Source organism: Psittacula echo (genome assembly GCF_963264785.1).
Source record: "Psittacula echo genome assembly, chromosome: 3".
NCBI lineage: Eukaryota > Metazoa > Chordata > Aves > Psittaciformes > Psittacidae > Psittacula > Psittacula echo.
The window spans coordinates 70,436,642-70,451,721 of NC_137736.1; the positions used below are offsets into that span (position 1 = coordinate 70,436,642).

The 15,080-nt window shown below is 40.1% G+C and overlaps 1 protein-coding gene across 2 annotated transcripts in view; it reads right to left on the bottom strand.

Annotated features, from left to right (window-relative positions):
- TPP2 (tripeptidyl peptidase 2) overlaps positions 1–14,159 on the bottom strand; it is a gene marked incomplete at its 5' end in the record, with an annotated part of 53,249 nt that extends 39,090 nt beyond the window's left edge. For both annotated transcript variants that reach the window (XM_080612358.1, XM_080612357.1), the window contains 8 exons: positions 426–502; positions 1,587–1,741; positions 4,619–4,782; positions 5,558–5,682; positions 6,382–6,486; positions 6,897–6,992; positions 8,074–8,202; positions 13,998–14,159. In XM_080612358.1, the coding sequence (XP_080468484.1) occupies positions 426–502; positions 1,587–1,741; positions 4,619–4,782; positions 5,558–5,682; positions 6,382–6,486; positions 6,897–6,992; positions 8,074–8,202; positions 13,998–14,159 (1,013 nt within the window). The remainder of the gene's footprint in view (positions 1–425; positions 503–1,586; positions 1,742–4,618; positions 4,783–5,557; positions 5,683–6,381; positions 6,487–6,896; positions 6,993–8,073; positions 8,203–13,997) is intronic.
- Positions 14,160–15,080: the final 921 nt, after the last annotated feature.

Below are 15,080 nucleotides of genomic sequence, written 5' to 3' on the forward strand. Positions count from 1 at the left end.
TAAAAAATATTGTTTTCTTCCCACAAGGCAAACCTCCCATTTCCTGTAGAATCTCTGTGACCAGTCATAGAACAAGGAATATTATGCAGCCTGCTTCCCACACCTAGCAGAGGCAGTTCCAATACAGAAGCTGGCCACAAAAAAAAATATTTTCTAGTTTTAAAAAGAAATAACAGTTATGTAGCAAAATTAGGTCTTCAACCCCCTCCCCCCCAACTATGTGGTGTTTCAACTACAAAAATTCTTCATTATTCTGAAACATTTTTTATACTATAGGCAGTTAAAAATATAAACTGCAGCAGTTTAATGTATATGAATTGTCTGAGCCTGGACAAGTCATCTTACTGACAGTTCATTTACAAAAAGCTCAACAAATGTATGTAATTCATATTAAAATACTTTACATTAACCACAGTGGTACTCACCCAGAATTTGGCCAATGTGTTGCCTCTCCATAGCTATAGTTGACAAGATCACATTTGTATTTTATTGCTTCTATCATCTGATAAAGTAAAAATAAAAGCCAAAATACATCCTAGTCATAGAATAAGTCACTTAAAGGAATGGCAAAGAGAAAAAATCAGCTTAAACTGATGTGCTACAGATCTAAGAAAACAGGATAAATTTCTTTTGATTTTAGAAAATAATTTACTTCAATCAGTTATTTAAGTGCTATTTCCCCAGTGAATAAACAGAATAAAAAACCCAGTCCCTGAACAGCCTTACTCTTGTCATGTTCCAAGCTATAAATTAACAGTACCCTAAGAGAAAACTGCAGACTTCATTAGTATTTGTCTCAAATATCTGTACTCAATAACATAAAATTCTCTCTTCCTGTGCAGTTTGGTTAAACTCGCAAAAGTTGTAAAAACATTATAGTACATTTTTGTGTTGCTATAGCAAGATATACTATGGGCCACAAGCATAGTTTTCTATTTTCAGTTCCTTTTCTTGTGTGATTTTAATCTCCCATCAATTCATTATATGCAAAAGGTCTTGGGCCTTTTTTCATTAAAAAGGAATTATATTTTTCCTCACTTTTCAGAAAGTGAGTAAAAAGAAAAACCAAAAACCAAAAAACCAATCAAAAAAAACCCCAAAAAACAAATCAGCCACATTAGCAGATACTAGTCTCCATGCTAGATTTAAGTATTCTATAGTTACCTATGTAACTATAAAAAAAACATGCTTACAACACAGAATAAGCAACTAGAAATATGCATACAAGTAACTTCACCCACATGTCAAGCTAGCCAGACACACTGCAACTCTGTTAGTCTGCAAAAATCTCTAAATGCTCTGTACAACAGAAGACTTGTTTTATATTAAAACATAAGTATTAAGATATGTTTTAAAATACATTCTGGTATGCTTCACAGGTTTTTTTGGTTGGCTAATTTTTGTTTGTTCTGGATGTTCTTTGAGGGGGAGGGTTGCTGGCATTTGCTTGCTTACTTCTTTTTGCTGGAAATATTCTAGAACTATAAAAGCACTCCCTATGAGCAAGTAGAGAACAAAATTGTAGAATATTGTGGAACACTAAGTCACACTGCTGAAATTAATCATTTAGTCAGTGAAATACCCACAGCTCTTATTAGACCAGTGCCAGTTTCCATTGTACTTAGTCTTGTATCACCAATCTTGATTGCAAGAATCTGAGCTCCAGGAGCTACACCATTTCGTTCTGGTTCTTCTGGAAAGTATCCAGCTGCAATACTAGCCACATGTGTTCCATGTGCTCCTGAGGAAGCAAAAAGTTGTATCACTGTATTTTCAGTGAACTTCATTTACACAAATTTAATACACTAATTAATCTTCACTCATTGTGACAGCTACAGGCTGGGCAGAGAAGAGAATCAGAGCAGCCCTGCAGAGAAGGACTTGGGGGTGTTGGTAGATGAGAAAATGAACATGAGCCGGCCGTGTGCGCTCGCAGCCCAGAAAGCCAACTATATCCTAGGCTGCATCAAGAGGAGCGTGACCAGCAGGTCAAAGGAGGTGATCATGCCCCTCTACTGTGCTTGCGTGAGACCTCACTTGGAGTATTGTGTACGGTTTTAGTGTCCTCAACATAAAAAGGACATGGAACTGTTGGAACAAGTCCAGAGGAGGGCCACGAGGATGATCAGGGAACTGGAGCACCTCCCGTATGGAGAGAGGCTGAGAAAGTTGGGGCTGTTGAGCTTGGAGAAGAGAAGGCTGCATGGAGACCTTATAGCAGCCTTCCAGTATCTGAAGGTGGCCTATAAGGAAGCTGGAGAAGGACTCTTCATCAGGGACTGTAGTGACAGGACAAGGGGTAATAGGTTAAAATTTAAACAGGGGAAGTTTATATTGGATATAAGGAAGAAGTTCTTTACTGTGAGGGTGGTGAGGCACTGGAATGGGTTTCCCAGCGAAGCTGTGAATGCTCCATCCTTGGCGGTGTTCAAGGCCAGTTTGGACAGAGCCTTGGGTGGCATGGTTTAGTGGGAGGTGTCCTTGCCCATGTCACGGGGGTTGGAACTAGATGGTCTTAAGGTCCTTTCCAACCCTAACTATTCTATGATTCTATTGAGCTTTAAGTATATAAATCCAGTTACCAGCTGGTCACAAGTGGTGTTCCCCAGGGCTCAAGACTGGAGCCAGTTCTGTTTAATACCTTTATCAACGATCTGGATGAGGGCATCCAGTGCATGCTCAATAATTTTGCAGATAACACAAACTTGGGCAGGGGTGTTGATCTGCTTGAGGGTAGAAAGGCTCTACAGAGTGTTTGAACAGCCTGGATCACTGGGCTGAAGCCAGCTGTATGAAGTTCAACAAGGCAAACTGCCAGGTCCTGCACTTGGGTCACAATATTCCCATGCAAGGCTACAGGCTTGGGGAAGAGTGGCTGGAAAGCTGCCTAATGGAAATGGACCTGAGTGGAGTCAACAGCTGCTGAACATGAGCCAGCAGCAAGTCCAAGTGGCCAAGAAGTCCAACAGCATCCTGGTCTGTATCAGAAATAGTGTGGCCAGCAGGACTGGGGAAGAGATCATGCCCCTGCTGAGGCTGCACCTCGAATCCTGTGTTCAGTTCTGGGCCTTTCACTGGAAGAAAAACATTGAGGTGCTGGAGTGGGTCAGAAAAGGGCAACAAAGCTGGTATAGGGTCTGGGGAACAAGTCTTATGAGGAAGAGCTGAGGGAACTGGGGTTGTTTAGTCTGGAGAAGGAAGGCTCAAGGGGAACCATATCACCCTCTACAACTACCCAAAAGGAGGCCGTAGTGAAGTGGGGGTTGGTCTTTTCCTGCAAGTAACAAAAAATAGGACAAGAGGTACTGCCTTCAAGTTAAGCCAGGGCAGCTTTAGGAAGAAAAAACTGTTCCCTAAAACATTTGTCAGGCATTGGAACAGGCTGCACAGGGAAGTAGTTGAGTCACCATCCCTGGAGGTATTTAAAATACGGTGTAGACATAGTGCTTAGGGACACCGTAATGTTAACAGTTGGACTCAATCTTACAGGTCTTTTCCAACCTAAATGGTTCTACAATTCCGTAAATTGAGCCCAGGGTTTAAATCACTTATTAAATAAACATCCTGTTATTCTAAGGAAAAAAACAAAACAACCCAGTGAACAGCAACAATCTGGAAAATAAAACAGCTTTCTGAAGGGAGAAAGGAGGTAAGTATTAACTTACTTCTACTAACAGAAATTACTTTAAAGGCTCAACACTTCCTACTCTAAGTTATGACAATTATACCTGAGATGACTCAGATAGTGGGGATTAAGTAAAAACAAAACTAAACAAAACAAACACCCTAACAAAAAAAAAAAAAACCCAAACAAGAAAAAAAACAAATCAACCAACCAAACCAAAGCCAAAAACCAACAAACAAAAAACACCCCCAAAACCCAAACAAAAAGAAACAAAACCACAAAAACTGCACAAAGTTTTTGTTGATTGAGATAAAAAGGGATCTCTCAAAAAGTTATCATTAATTTAGAAACCACAACTGCTTCTGTAGTTCTACCAACTAGATTGTTTAACGATAAATTAAGAGCATTTTTCAAATCAAATATATCCACATCACCGTAACCATTTAGGATGCTTCCAAAACATAACATTATATAAAAAACACACATATTCAGAGTGGTTAGAGCTACAGCTATAGTGACACCTGCCATCATAAAAAAAGTTTGGATAAACCAAAATAAAGATCAAAATGCCTTTTGTTCATGGGTATGTCTTATTTAAGATTCTTAAATTATACAGGCACAAAGCACAGCAACTAAAAATCAGTCATCACCTATATTTAAGAAGCAAAACAAAAAAAGGTACTTTGAAAGAAGGTTCTCTCTGTTTTAGGCATTAAGATGCAAGAACACATTACAGAGCACTTAAACTGTACACACTGTATTTATGTAGGCATTTGAACATATAGTTAACTATTTCAGTAAAAAATGCAAGCAAGTTTGGTAGTGAGCTGTCATTATACCTATAGTTCAGAAAATCTGAATATTGATCTTGACTGCCACAGTAATGAATGCTGTATTAAGATAGCTGCCTTGAGCCATCTCAAGTATCAAAATCAAGACTCAAACACTGATGCTGCTCAGCAGCAAAATTTTCTTAATATTATTTTCATTTACCTCCACTTGTCACAATGGAAAGAAGGTTTCCATCATCATATATATTCACAGAATAATTCAACATTTCAGATGTTCCAAAAGACCCATACTCCTGAGCCTCTTTGTAGGTTCTCAGCACTGTACAGCTTGTCAAGTCACCACTCTCACTTGTATCTATGCAGGCTCTGTTGACCAAACAAAATGGTTATCTTCCAGCTGCAGTAAGCTTTCAGTTATCTTTCCCTCCCCCCCCCAGCAAAGAGTACCACCACAAAGACTTTAAGAAGTCTGGTACTGTGTTTACAGTATCTTAATTCTTTAAGTCAATATTTTTAAACTGTGTTGTCCACACTTAAGATTCAGAATCTGCAAAGATCTCTAAATAAACTCACTTTCAAATGCTACTAAATTCAAATAAATCTTTCTTAGAAAAGCAAGCATATGGAAATTCAAGCAATTTCTTCAAGGAAGAAATTTTACTAATACTAGCTGTTCAGTGCTGGTACACAATCATTTGAAGTCTTATCCACTGTTTTGCATGATGCACATTATAAGTCAAGAAAAGTGCCATGTTACATCTTGAAGTTTATGTAAAGGCTTCTGTGTTTTGGGGGTTGTTTTTTATTGTTGCTGCTGTTTTGGGGTTTGGTTGTTGGTGGCTTTATCCCCCCCCCCCCCCCCCCCACCAATGGATACTCAAAGCAATTTTACTCTGCCTCAGAGGAAAATCCCACAAGCTTACCCTTTGCATCATGCTGTCTTTAATAAGACTTCATTTTACCCCATCTTTATTTGGGATTGGAACTTTGTCATGAAACTCAAATGATACAGTAGGATTATTTTAAAGCAAATAATATTTAAGAACTCTATAAAGAGGGTAGATTTGAAAGTTAACACAGCCTTCAATGCAAGCTGGATTTTTATGTGTAGATGGTAAGTTATACAAGTTTAGGCATTTACCTCCAGGTCTCACCGTCATTCCATACCAGACAGTCATATACTGGGCCAGGATCACTGTATTTTTTCTCAAAAGAATTCAACAGTTCCACTTGATTTTGAAGTTCTTCCTTTATCAGCTTATTCACCTAATAAGTCAACAAGAATTCAGTTAGACTATTTCTAAAGTTGTTACAAGATAGGTAATCTTACATTTCTTTCTGATGTTATACATTTGTTACATCACTTCACCAAAAATGCAAGACTATCCTAGGAGTCACAACCATCTAGAAGTTTAATCGTCTTCCAACAGTGCACTGTTCATTTTTGGCCCGTTTTGCATAACTATTTCCAATTTTTGTAATTGTAAAGTTTAAAGCCCTTATCTATTTATTTATTTATGCATCATTAAATGTTACAGAAGTGACCTGAGGTATTCCTGGTACTTCACTGAAATAGTACCTAGTTTACAAAATAAAGGATATGTTTAGAAGATTCCAACTTTGAACACACCAAGGATGACAGCTTCAAAAAACCCCAGCATATTAAATTAAAAATAAAACTTACTAAAAAAATGCTACAAAGTATCTGAAGTAACACCCTTTTTGTGTTTGACAAGTTTAGAAAGTTAACAGTGCTAAGCAAATGAAACAACCATTCATATATAGACTTTTTTAAATTAATCAGAAGATAAACTAGCAAGTGATCTGTCAAAAGAACCACAAGTATCTTTCCTTCACTCATCTAACAAATGAGTTAATGATAATATAAAATAAATAAAATGATTTTAATCCTCTCAACTGGTAACAAATTGTTGCAAACAAGTTTATAAATTCACTTATCCAAACCTGGGAGGGAGAGCTATGAGCTGCATCGAATTCTTCTTGTTTTCTACAGGCCTCTGCTAGAGCCAGTCTGTGAATGGGATCCCACAGCTTTTCCTTGCGTTCTTTCTGTAGAATAAAAACAGGGTCTTCAATATATGGACAAATACCTATGTCCAAGTATGTATACTACAAAAGTAATAAAAATTCCGCTTTGAGACACAATAGCTAGAAAAGTTCAATACAATACTATAAATGAACATCAACTGCCACACAGACAAAAGAAACTGCCATCAGTAATTTCTAGATGGTTTTGCCACTGTGAAGAGGACCACTGACTGCGCTGTTCTAAAAAAATCACAGAAGAAATGGATCATGTCAAAACTAAGCAACAATAAGTGAGAGAATAGCTTTCAAGTGCTGGCTAGCAGCCTACATGTGTTAGTAAATCACATACCATAGTTTCCTAGAAAAACTTAGGAGTCAGAACAGTGAAATATGACTATACACTACACTAGACGCAAAATGTAATTCCTTACCTGAATCCTCTCCTTAAGAGCTTTAGGATAGATATCATAGCCATTTTTTATGCCAATGTGATATTTGCCTGAAGGATTTACCCAGGTCGCTGGAATCTGCAGAAAAGTATATTCAGAAATCTGTTAACCAATGGCATTAAAAAAGAATAATATGAAAAATCAACACTGTAAGAGAGCTTAGAGCAGAGACTTGCAAATATCACCAATTTAATTCCCTGCCTCCATGACAGTAACTAGCGCACTAAGTTTCAACAACATGACATGGCAATTTCAATCCAGTTCAAAAGGAATCACTATTAATTCATTTGACACTGCCATTGAACAACTAAGTAACCACTGCCCTGATGATCTACTTTGAAAACATAAAGCCCCAGCAGTGACTTTACTGGGTAGAGGTCTCAGAAAATAACAGTGCTATAAATGAAAAGCAGCACCATAACATGAAGGGGTGCTATGGTTTGAAGTCTTGACAAACATCTGAAAATCTACTTTCATATCTCACTGCAGCTTAGACTCTCAGTATATCAGATCCACAATTCCTAGTTAAAAAAAAAAAAAAAAAAAAAGGCAAAACAGATTCACCCTTACAATCACATTCTGTGCAAAATTCAGAAGAAAGCTGATAACATGGGAAGATCCAAAGAGCTGATGCCTTCGCATCACCTCATCAACATAACATCAATCAAAATATGCCAGTACCATCAGCAGTTCTAAGCTCACACCCCTGCTAGACCTCATCATATCCTTTTCAAAACCCTACAGGGTTTCTGTTCTATTTATAGTGAGAATGCAGTGAGCCTACAACTAAGTCCTCACAGGTTTTTCAGTCCCTAGAGCTATCTACCCACAAGTTGAACATCTGCCTGCCAACAGAAAGCAGTGAATGAATTCCTTGCTTTGCTCTGCTTGCACATGCAGATTTTGCTTAACCTGTTAAACTGTCTTTACCCCAACATGCCAGTTTTCTCACTCTTACCCTTCCAAGTCTTTTCCCCTCATCCTGCTAGGGGGAGTGCGAGTGCACGACTATGTGCAGCTTAGTTGCCAGCTGGCGTTAAACCATGACATCTAGCTAAAAGAAACTAAGTTCTGCAGAAACTAAAATAAGTGCTAAATTTGTAGTTAAACAAAAATGGAAAAGATGCCCAGTAGTGTCTCTGCAGCAGCAAATACTCACCTTTAAAGTTCTTCCAGACAGACCGACAATTTCTCCATCTTTAGGTTCCACAATGGTACATGTAGTTACATCACCACTGCCTGTTGTATCAATTATATCAATTATCTTGGGTTTCCCATCAGTTGTAATCTGAAAATATGAATACAGAAAAATGAAAACATAGTTGATTACCCTTCAGCACAAAATCCAGGAAATTTTTCATGATTGTTAATAAAAATACAAACCAACTCTCTTAAGCACCCAACATTAAACGGAAAGACATAAAACCAACTTGAAATTACTTAAATTTTCAATTAACTAAAAGCAATGTGCCCATATTTCTAGTTTATATAAATTCACTAACTAATTTCTAAAAAGGATTTAGAAGAGAAACAAGTAAAAACATTGTATCAATAAAGCACAGGATCCCCAATTTAAAACCAAGCTGAAATCTGCAAAAACTACTATACATGCTCAAATAAATTGCTGTGCTGCTTCCGTCCCACCATTCTGACCAAATTTTACAGTAATGAACACACAACTCTAACAAAATGAAAGGTGCTTAAGTACAGGCACTCTCAAGCTTGAGTCTAAAAGCTGAGCTTAAACCTAAAAGGAATACAAGTTACCATCATCTTAATTTTTCCTTTGTCAAGGATTCTTCTTCTCGTTTTAATCAATCTGAAGTGTTAGGAACTATTGCTATATACCCTAATACTGTATAAGGAGTATTTTTACCAGGGTGAGAAAAAAGGGAGCTGACTAGCTAAGAAGAGTTAACGATCATAACTTTAAAGCCTCTTCAAATTAAATGAAAACTAGCCCTGATGGACTTCACTGTAGTTGCAGGCAACTAAACGTCAAAAAAGAAACCACTAACCTAAAGTTCCTTTCACCTAGAGTAACTTTCTACACAATTACCAAGACTATGATTAGGATTTTTTTTAATTTTATTTTACATTTACAAAAATATTCAATATTATCCTCTTGTAATAACATGCTTCATCTAGTAGGTATTGTATGAATTCTTTCAGGAAATAAACTATACTCCATATGCAGCAGTATTTTCTTGAAGAGCAATATGAATTCAGATGGCTGAAGCACCTCTCCTACGAAGACAGGTGGAGAGAGTTGGGCTTCTTTAGCCTGGAGAGGAGAAGGCTCTGGGGAGACCTTAGAGTAGCTTCCAGTGCCTATAAGGGGGCCTACATGAAATCTGGAAAAGGACTTCCTTCAGGGCATGTAGGGATGGGACATGGACTAATGGCTTTAAACCGAAAAAGGGTAGATTTACATTAACTATGAGGAAGAAATTCTCCACTGTGAAGGTGGTGAGGCACTGGAAGAGGTTGCCCAGAGAAGTGTAGATGCCACATCCCTGGAAAATTCAAGGTCAGGTTGGACAGCGCTCTGAGGAACCTGATCTAGTTGAAGATTTCCCTGATCATTGTGGGGGGGGCAATATGGACAATATAAGGACTATATGACCTTTAAAGGTCCCTTCTGACTCAAACCATTCTATGACACTATGAATTGGTCATATGCATCTATTTTTTATACTGCTAGATTAAAGATTAAAAAAAAAAAAAATCTTCTCAACACCTTCTATACAATAACTACACTGAAAGTAAAAAAAGCTTCTTGCTCAGAAAAGCAGCAATATTTGCTCTTCTCTACCATTTAAATATTTGGTATTGTTGCCTTTATTCTCTATCAATAATTTTGAGGCTAGACATAACATACACGGCATGTAGTTTTGCTTAAATCATGCTCTGGAATTGTGAATTCAGCTGCTGAAGTTAACAACATGACCAAGCTGTTTCATAAAAATCACTCCATTGCTGTCGAAAAGACAACAAGGTTCAAGCTTTTATCACACTTCAACAAATAAGTATTTTCCAAATTAAGGAGAAAACCTTAACAAACAAACAAAAGCACAACAAACAAAGAAAAACCCCTCCACAACACAAAAAGACACACAACAAACCCCAAACAAAACAGAAAACCACTCAGCCACAAATAACCTCCACAAAAAAATCCTAAAACTCAACAAAACAACAAACAGACAGAAAAATAACAAGCAACCACTCCTTCATAAAAAAGCAGGTTTCAACAGGCCAGAAAAAAAAGGATCAAGCCCCAAAATCCCAAACCCATAACAACCATAAGAAGGACATTCATTTAATTTCCCAGAAGGCAACAAATACTGCTTTAGAAGAGACTTGCTAAGGAAAAATTTCCATTACAGAAACCAGCACTGTTACTCTGTTTATAGAAATTCATGTTGTTGTGAAAATTGCTAAAGCATGTTAACCTGGTAAAACATCCACTGAACAAAAGCTGCACAGTCGTGAATATTTACTTGGGAAACACGGTGCACAGGCACTCAAACCATACGGTTTTCTAGTGTTTGTAATTAATGCCTCCAAATGCCAGTGTCTACTTACAGAAAAGTCAGGAGCTGCTCCAATAATAAAGCAACTGCAAAGACAACCGTGACATTATCAGATTTGGACATTTTTCAACATGCCTCTAAAGAAAGTGAATTATTCAGTGATCAAAGCACAAGAAAACAGGAATGAAAATGCAATCCAAGGTGACTTGTTGGAAGGAGACAAGTTATACTGCAACAGGTGGCCAGAACACAGATTTATGCCACAGCAAGCTTGGGTAGTTTTTAAAGTTGTTTCCTAGCCAGCAAGACAATGAACAATTCCTACACCACACGGCACTTCACCTCCCAGCTGAACAGCAGGTCCAAAGGTGCACATGAGTTTGTACAGTTAGAACTGACAAATTGGAGTCCTGCAGTCAGACTCAAAGGTCTGGTTTTCAGGAGCAAAGGTCCAAGACTCAATTCCTAATGACAATGAACCACCCAGGTTCACCGTCACTTAGTGCAAGTAACCAATTAGCTGCTTCTGCTGCCATGGACCGGTTTGACATACTGCCCAGTGGCAGTAATGCTACAGTGAAACTCAGTTCAACTGGGGTTTTTTCGTTTGTTTTTTTTTTTTTTTTTTCCCTCAAGCCTTGTAATCCTGAGGAAAATAGAAAGAAAAAAAAAAAAAAGAAGGAAATTAAAAAGAAAAACAAAGAAAAGAAAAAAGTGAACTTCATCGATTCCCTCAGGTGAACAGAAAAAACCTGGAAATAATGAGTTTATTACAAACAAGGTATATTTTAGTACCTTTTGCGTTAAAAAAAACCCCACCACAATTAAAAATATTTAGAGTGTATTTAGAACCCCCAATCCTACCTTTAATATCATGGCTTGCCTACAGTCATTTGAAAAAATACATGAAATAGTCTACAAGTTTATGACTTGTTTATGCTTTTTAGATTGAAGTTTGAAAAATATACTCTCATGTTAGCTCTGACACTGTAAAGCAAATAAATTAATAAATCTCAGTAAAAACACTAAAAAAAACCAACCCCAAATCTATCTGCATAATCCTGGCATCTGATCAGAAGTGGAGAAGCACCATTATCTGTGAGATTCCCAAATTAAAAGGCAAAGCCAGATACATTTGAGCTTGTTTTTGCCGCCAGAAGATACAATGTTACTGATTCCAACTGACAGCTATTGCAGCAACAGGACATGAACAAGTTCTTCAGCACTTGGCTCATGGGACAGCTGATCATCATCACAAATAAAAAGGAAAATTATTTGAAAATTACCTCAGTGCTGAAAAACAAGTCAAGCCAACTCAAGCTGCTACTGCTAAAACATCATTCTATAAAAGTATGAGCTAGTTTCAGATAATAATAATTATAACAACTCCAACAGGCACTTCACAAAATAAAATTGCAAGAAGCAGATGAACTGACTTATCTATTGTGAAACATAAGTAGTGACAACAGCAACAGGGAAAGTGCAGGGTGGGGCTGAACAAAGACTATACGTACACAACCACAACATATGTCCATTAACTGTACCTTATCTGCCCACCTAAAATTTTACCATTTGCTGTGCCTTGACACTACAGATAACAACAGGAGATAAGATTCTACCAAAGAGGCGAAGAAGGCAAAAAAATAGCATGAAAAAAGCAGACAAACTGAACTTCACAGCTGGCATCAACAGGTGGAGTGTAAAGCAAGGGAAGATGAGATGAAAAGTGTTCCCCCAGAGGGCACTGGCTACAAAAGATTCAGAAAGAACACAAAAGTAAGTAGAAGTTAGATAATAAATGTTCTGTGTGGCAAAGCCAGCCAACCAACAGAGAAATAAACCAGATGCAAGAACATTTGTTAAGCCCAGTAACTACTCTTTCTATAGCAGCATGGAAAGACCATAGAGCTTCTTCAAATGTTTCTCCAACATCCTTGTAAACTCACTCTCACCGATAACAAAATTAATTACATACACACACAAAGTTCTCCACAGACTTTTACTTCACCACCTGAAACATTATCCTCCACATAAAACAGGCTGAATAAAATTGGTATCATCAACACTGAGATCACGAGCGCTCATAAGCATCCCTCATGAGCCTTGGGTTTCCTATTTCAGAACAAAGCTTCCCTCTACTGTCCATAAACATGCTTTCTTTTTTTTTCTAGTTGACCACTCCTCACTTATAATCTTTAGAGATTTAGGCTTTTTTTTTTTTTTACTTTCATATGTGAAACTTCAGAACTAGGTACACCCCATTTATATCCACATCTTCCTAATTGTCTTTCACTAATTTCTGGTGTGCCCATGGTATTTATTACTTTTGCTTTTTAGTGAGCTTTCTTGAGCTTCCCAATTACTATTCCACTTACCCTCAACATTTTGTCAAAATCAACAGCTTTTACTGCAGCTTAAATCAACTGAAGTTACAGCTGCCCAGTCCTTCTTTCATCCTACCTGTCGTCTTCATTTATCCTTTCACTTAGCTGAAATCCATAAAGAGTCATTTCAGAACACTGAACTAAAGATCTGCTAGGGTTAGGTCCCTGAAGTAGGTCACTTAAGAGTAAAATCTATGCCTGTGCCAAAGAAAGCAAAAAACTAACACAGGCCCTGGTTAGTTAAAAAAAATAAAGGATTCCATACCCAAGCAAGTTCCCTGCAACTCTCTCTGAATCACTTCCCAGGACTTCCTTTGCAACATCTCAGAGAAAATATGCCAACAAGAAGCAGGAAGGAGTAGTGAAACAAAAGGCCACATACAAATTTACATGATAGAGTTAAAAGAAATAAGGAAGTGCTGAGGAGTGCAAAAATTAAAATCACATATACAGAAATTTGCAAAACTGGGATTGAGATAATTATGGCAATCACTCTGCAATCTGAGCTACGATCAAAAAAAGCTGGCAGAACCAAATCTGACACAGACTGTTGTTGCAATACAACGCATGAAAAACACACTGAGAAAGAGAGGCATGCAAATTTTGCCAGAAATACACTTTTCATGTAAAAGATCTAAGCGGCTGTTTGTAGCCTCAAGCTACCTTCTGTTGAAGTTTGCTAAAGCTTAACAAAACCCGCAGACTATTCTTTCACAACGAGTTCTACGTGCAAGAAGACAATGAAAGAGATTTAAGCACCCTAAAACCTCTGTGAAGGGCTTAAAAGGAGGATCCTTGCACAAACACCCGAAGTGACCCGCGCGGAGCCCCTTCGGCAGGATTCCCCGCCCTCCCGTAGCAAGAGCCCACGCTCACGCAAAGTGTGTGCTTAGCGGGAACTGTGAGCAAGCAAACAAACACCCAAACTGCAAGTCCCCAGACTTGCCCCTTCAAGGGCCTGTCCCGCTACAGACGGCCGCTCGGAGGCTGCGGCCGCGCCCGGAGGAGCGCCCCGGCCCCACACTCGGCCCCGGCCCCACACTCGGCCCCGGCCCCCAGGTAGCGCAGCCCGGCAGGGCTTGGGTGCTTCCACCGCCCCTTGAGGGCCTCCCGCCGCCGTGACTCAGGGCCGCCGCTCGGGGTGGCTCCTCGCCACCGCCCGCTACCTGCATGCCCGGCGCCCCCGGGTCCACGCCAGTGTCCAGCACCGCCAGCAGCACCCCCCGCCCGTCGAAGTCAGGGAAGCGGGCAAGAAAGGCGGCGGCACCAGTCTCCTTCTTAGGCAGGAGACCGTGGAAGGGGAACGGCTCCTCCGCAGCGGCCGCCATAACGGGGTGAGGGGGTACCGTGCGAGAACAGAGCGCACCCGGTGCCGGCAGCTGCGGTGGGGGGGATAGCAGTGGGGGGGGGCCAGAAGGACGGGCGAGGCCATGGGCAGCGCATGCGCTGTAGCACCCCACCAATCCGCGGAGAGGTGCACCCTCTCGCGGCCTGCGGCGCGAGAGCGCCAGGGCTAAATCGACCAATAGGACTGCGCTGTGGGCGGGCTTTCGCGCCAGAGCTGGCGGAGCCCGCGGCGGAAGGCAGCCAATCGGAAAAGCGGCGTGCTCCACGCGCCGGAACCCCGGGCCGGGCTGCTGGGCCCGAGGGGCGGCAACGGGGAGGGGCGGGCGAAAGCGGGGCGGGGACGGGCAGGGAATGGAGCGTGGGGCTGAGGTAGCCAAGTACCACGGTGATGGTGGGGAGCGCTTCGGGAGCGTCCGCGGGCCCTGCTTCCCTGCGGGCAGGACTGCTGACGGCCTCCTCGGGCTCTCGGTCCTGCCTCAGGGCTATTGTCGGGCTGCGGCCTGCGGCGGTGGCGGGTGGCTTCCCTCACACCCCCCTCAGGCAGTGCTGAGAGGACGCGGCAGTGCTGTAGCCGCGAATTTCTCCGGAGTCAGAAGGAGAACCAATGTGCAATTTTACTTCTTTTTTTTCTTCATTATTATTAATTTGAATTTTGCTCATTCATTATCCGGGATAAAACATGTTGCGGTGCCCGCAGGAGCGCCGTATCCCGGTTACCTTGGGTTGATGGCGGCATTTGTATAGTGTTGGAAGGCAGTTTTCTGCTTGTGCTGCTGTTTAGCAATGACAAAATAAATATAAAAACTAACTAAAGGTTATGTCGATCTCCAAGTAAGGTGTTTTCTTGGTGGTTTTTTAGTTGTGTGTTGGGTTTTTTTGTTGTTTTTGTTTTGTTTGTTTTT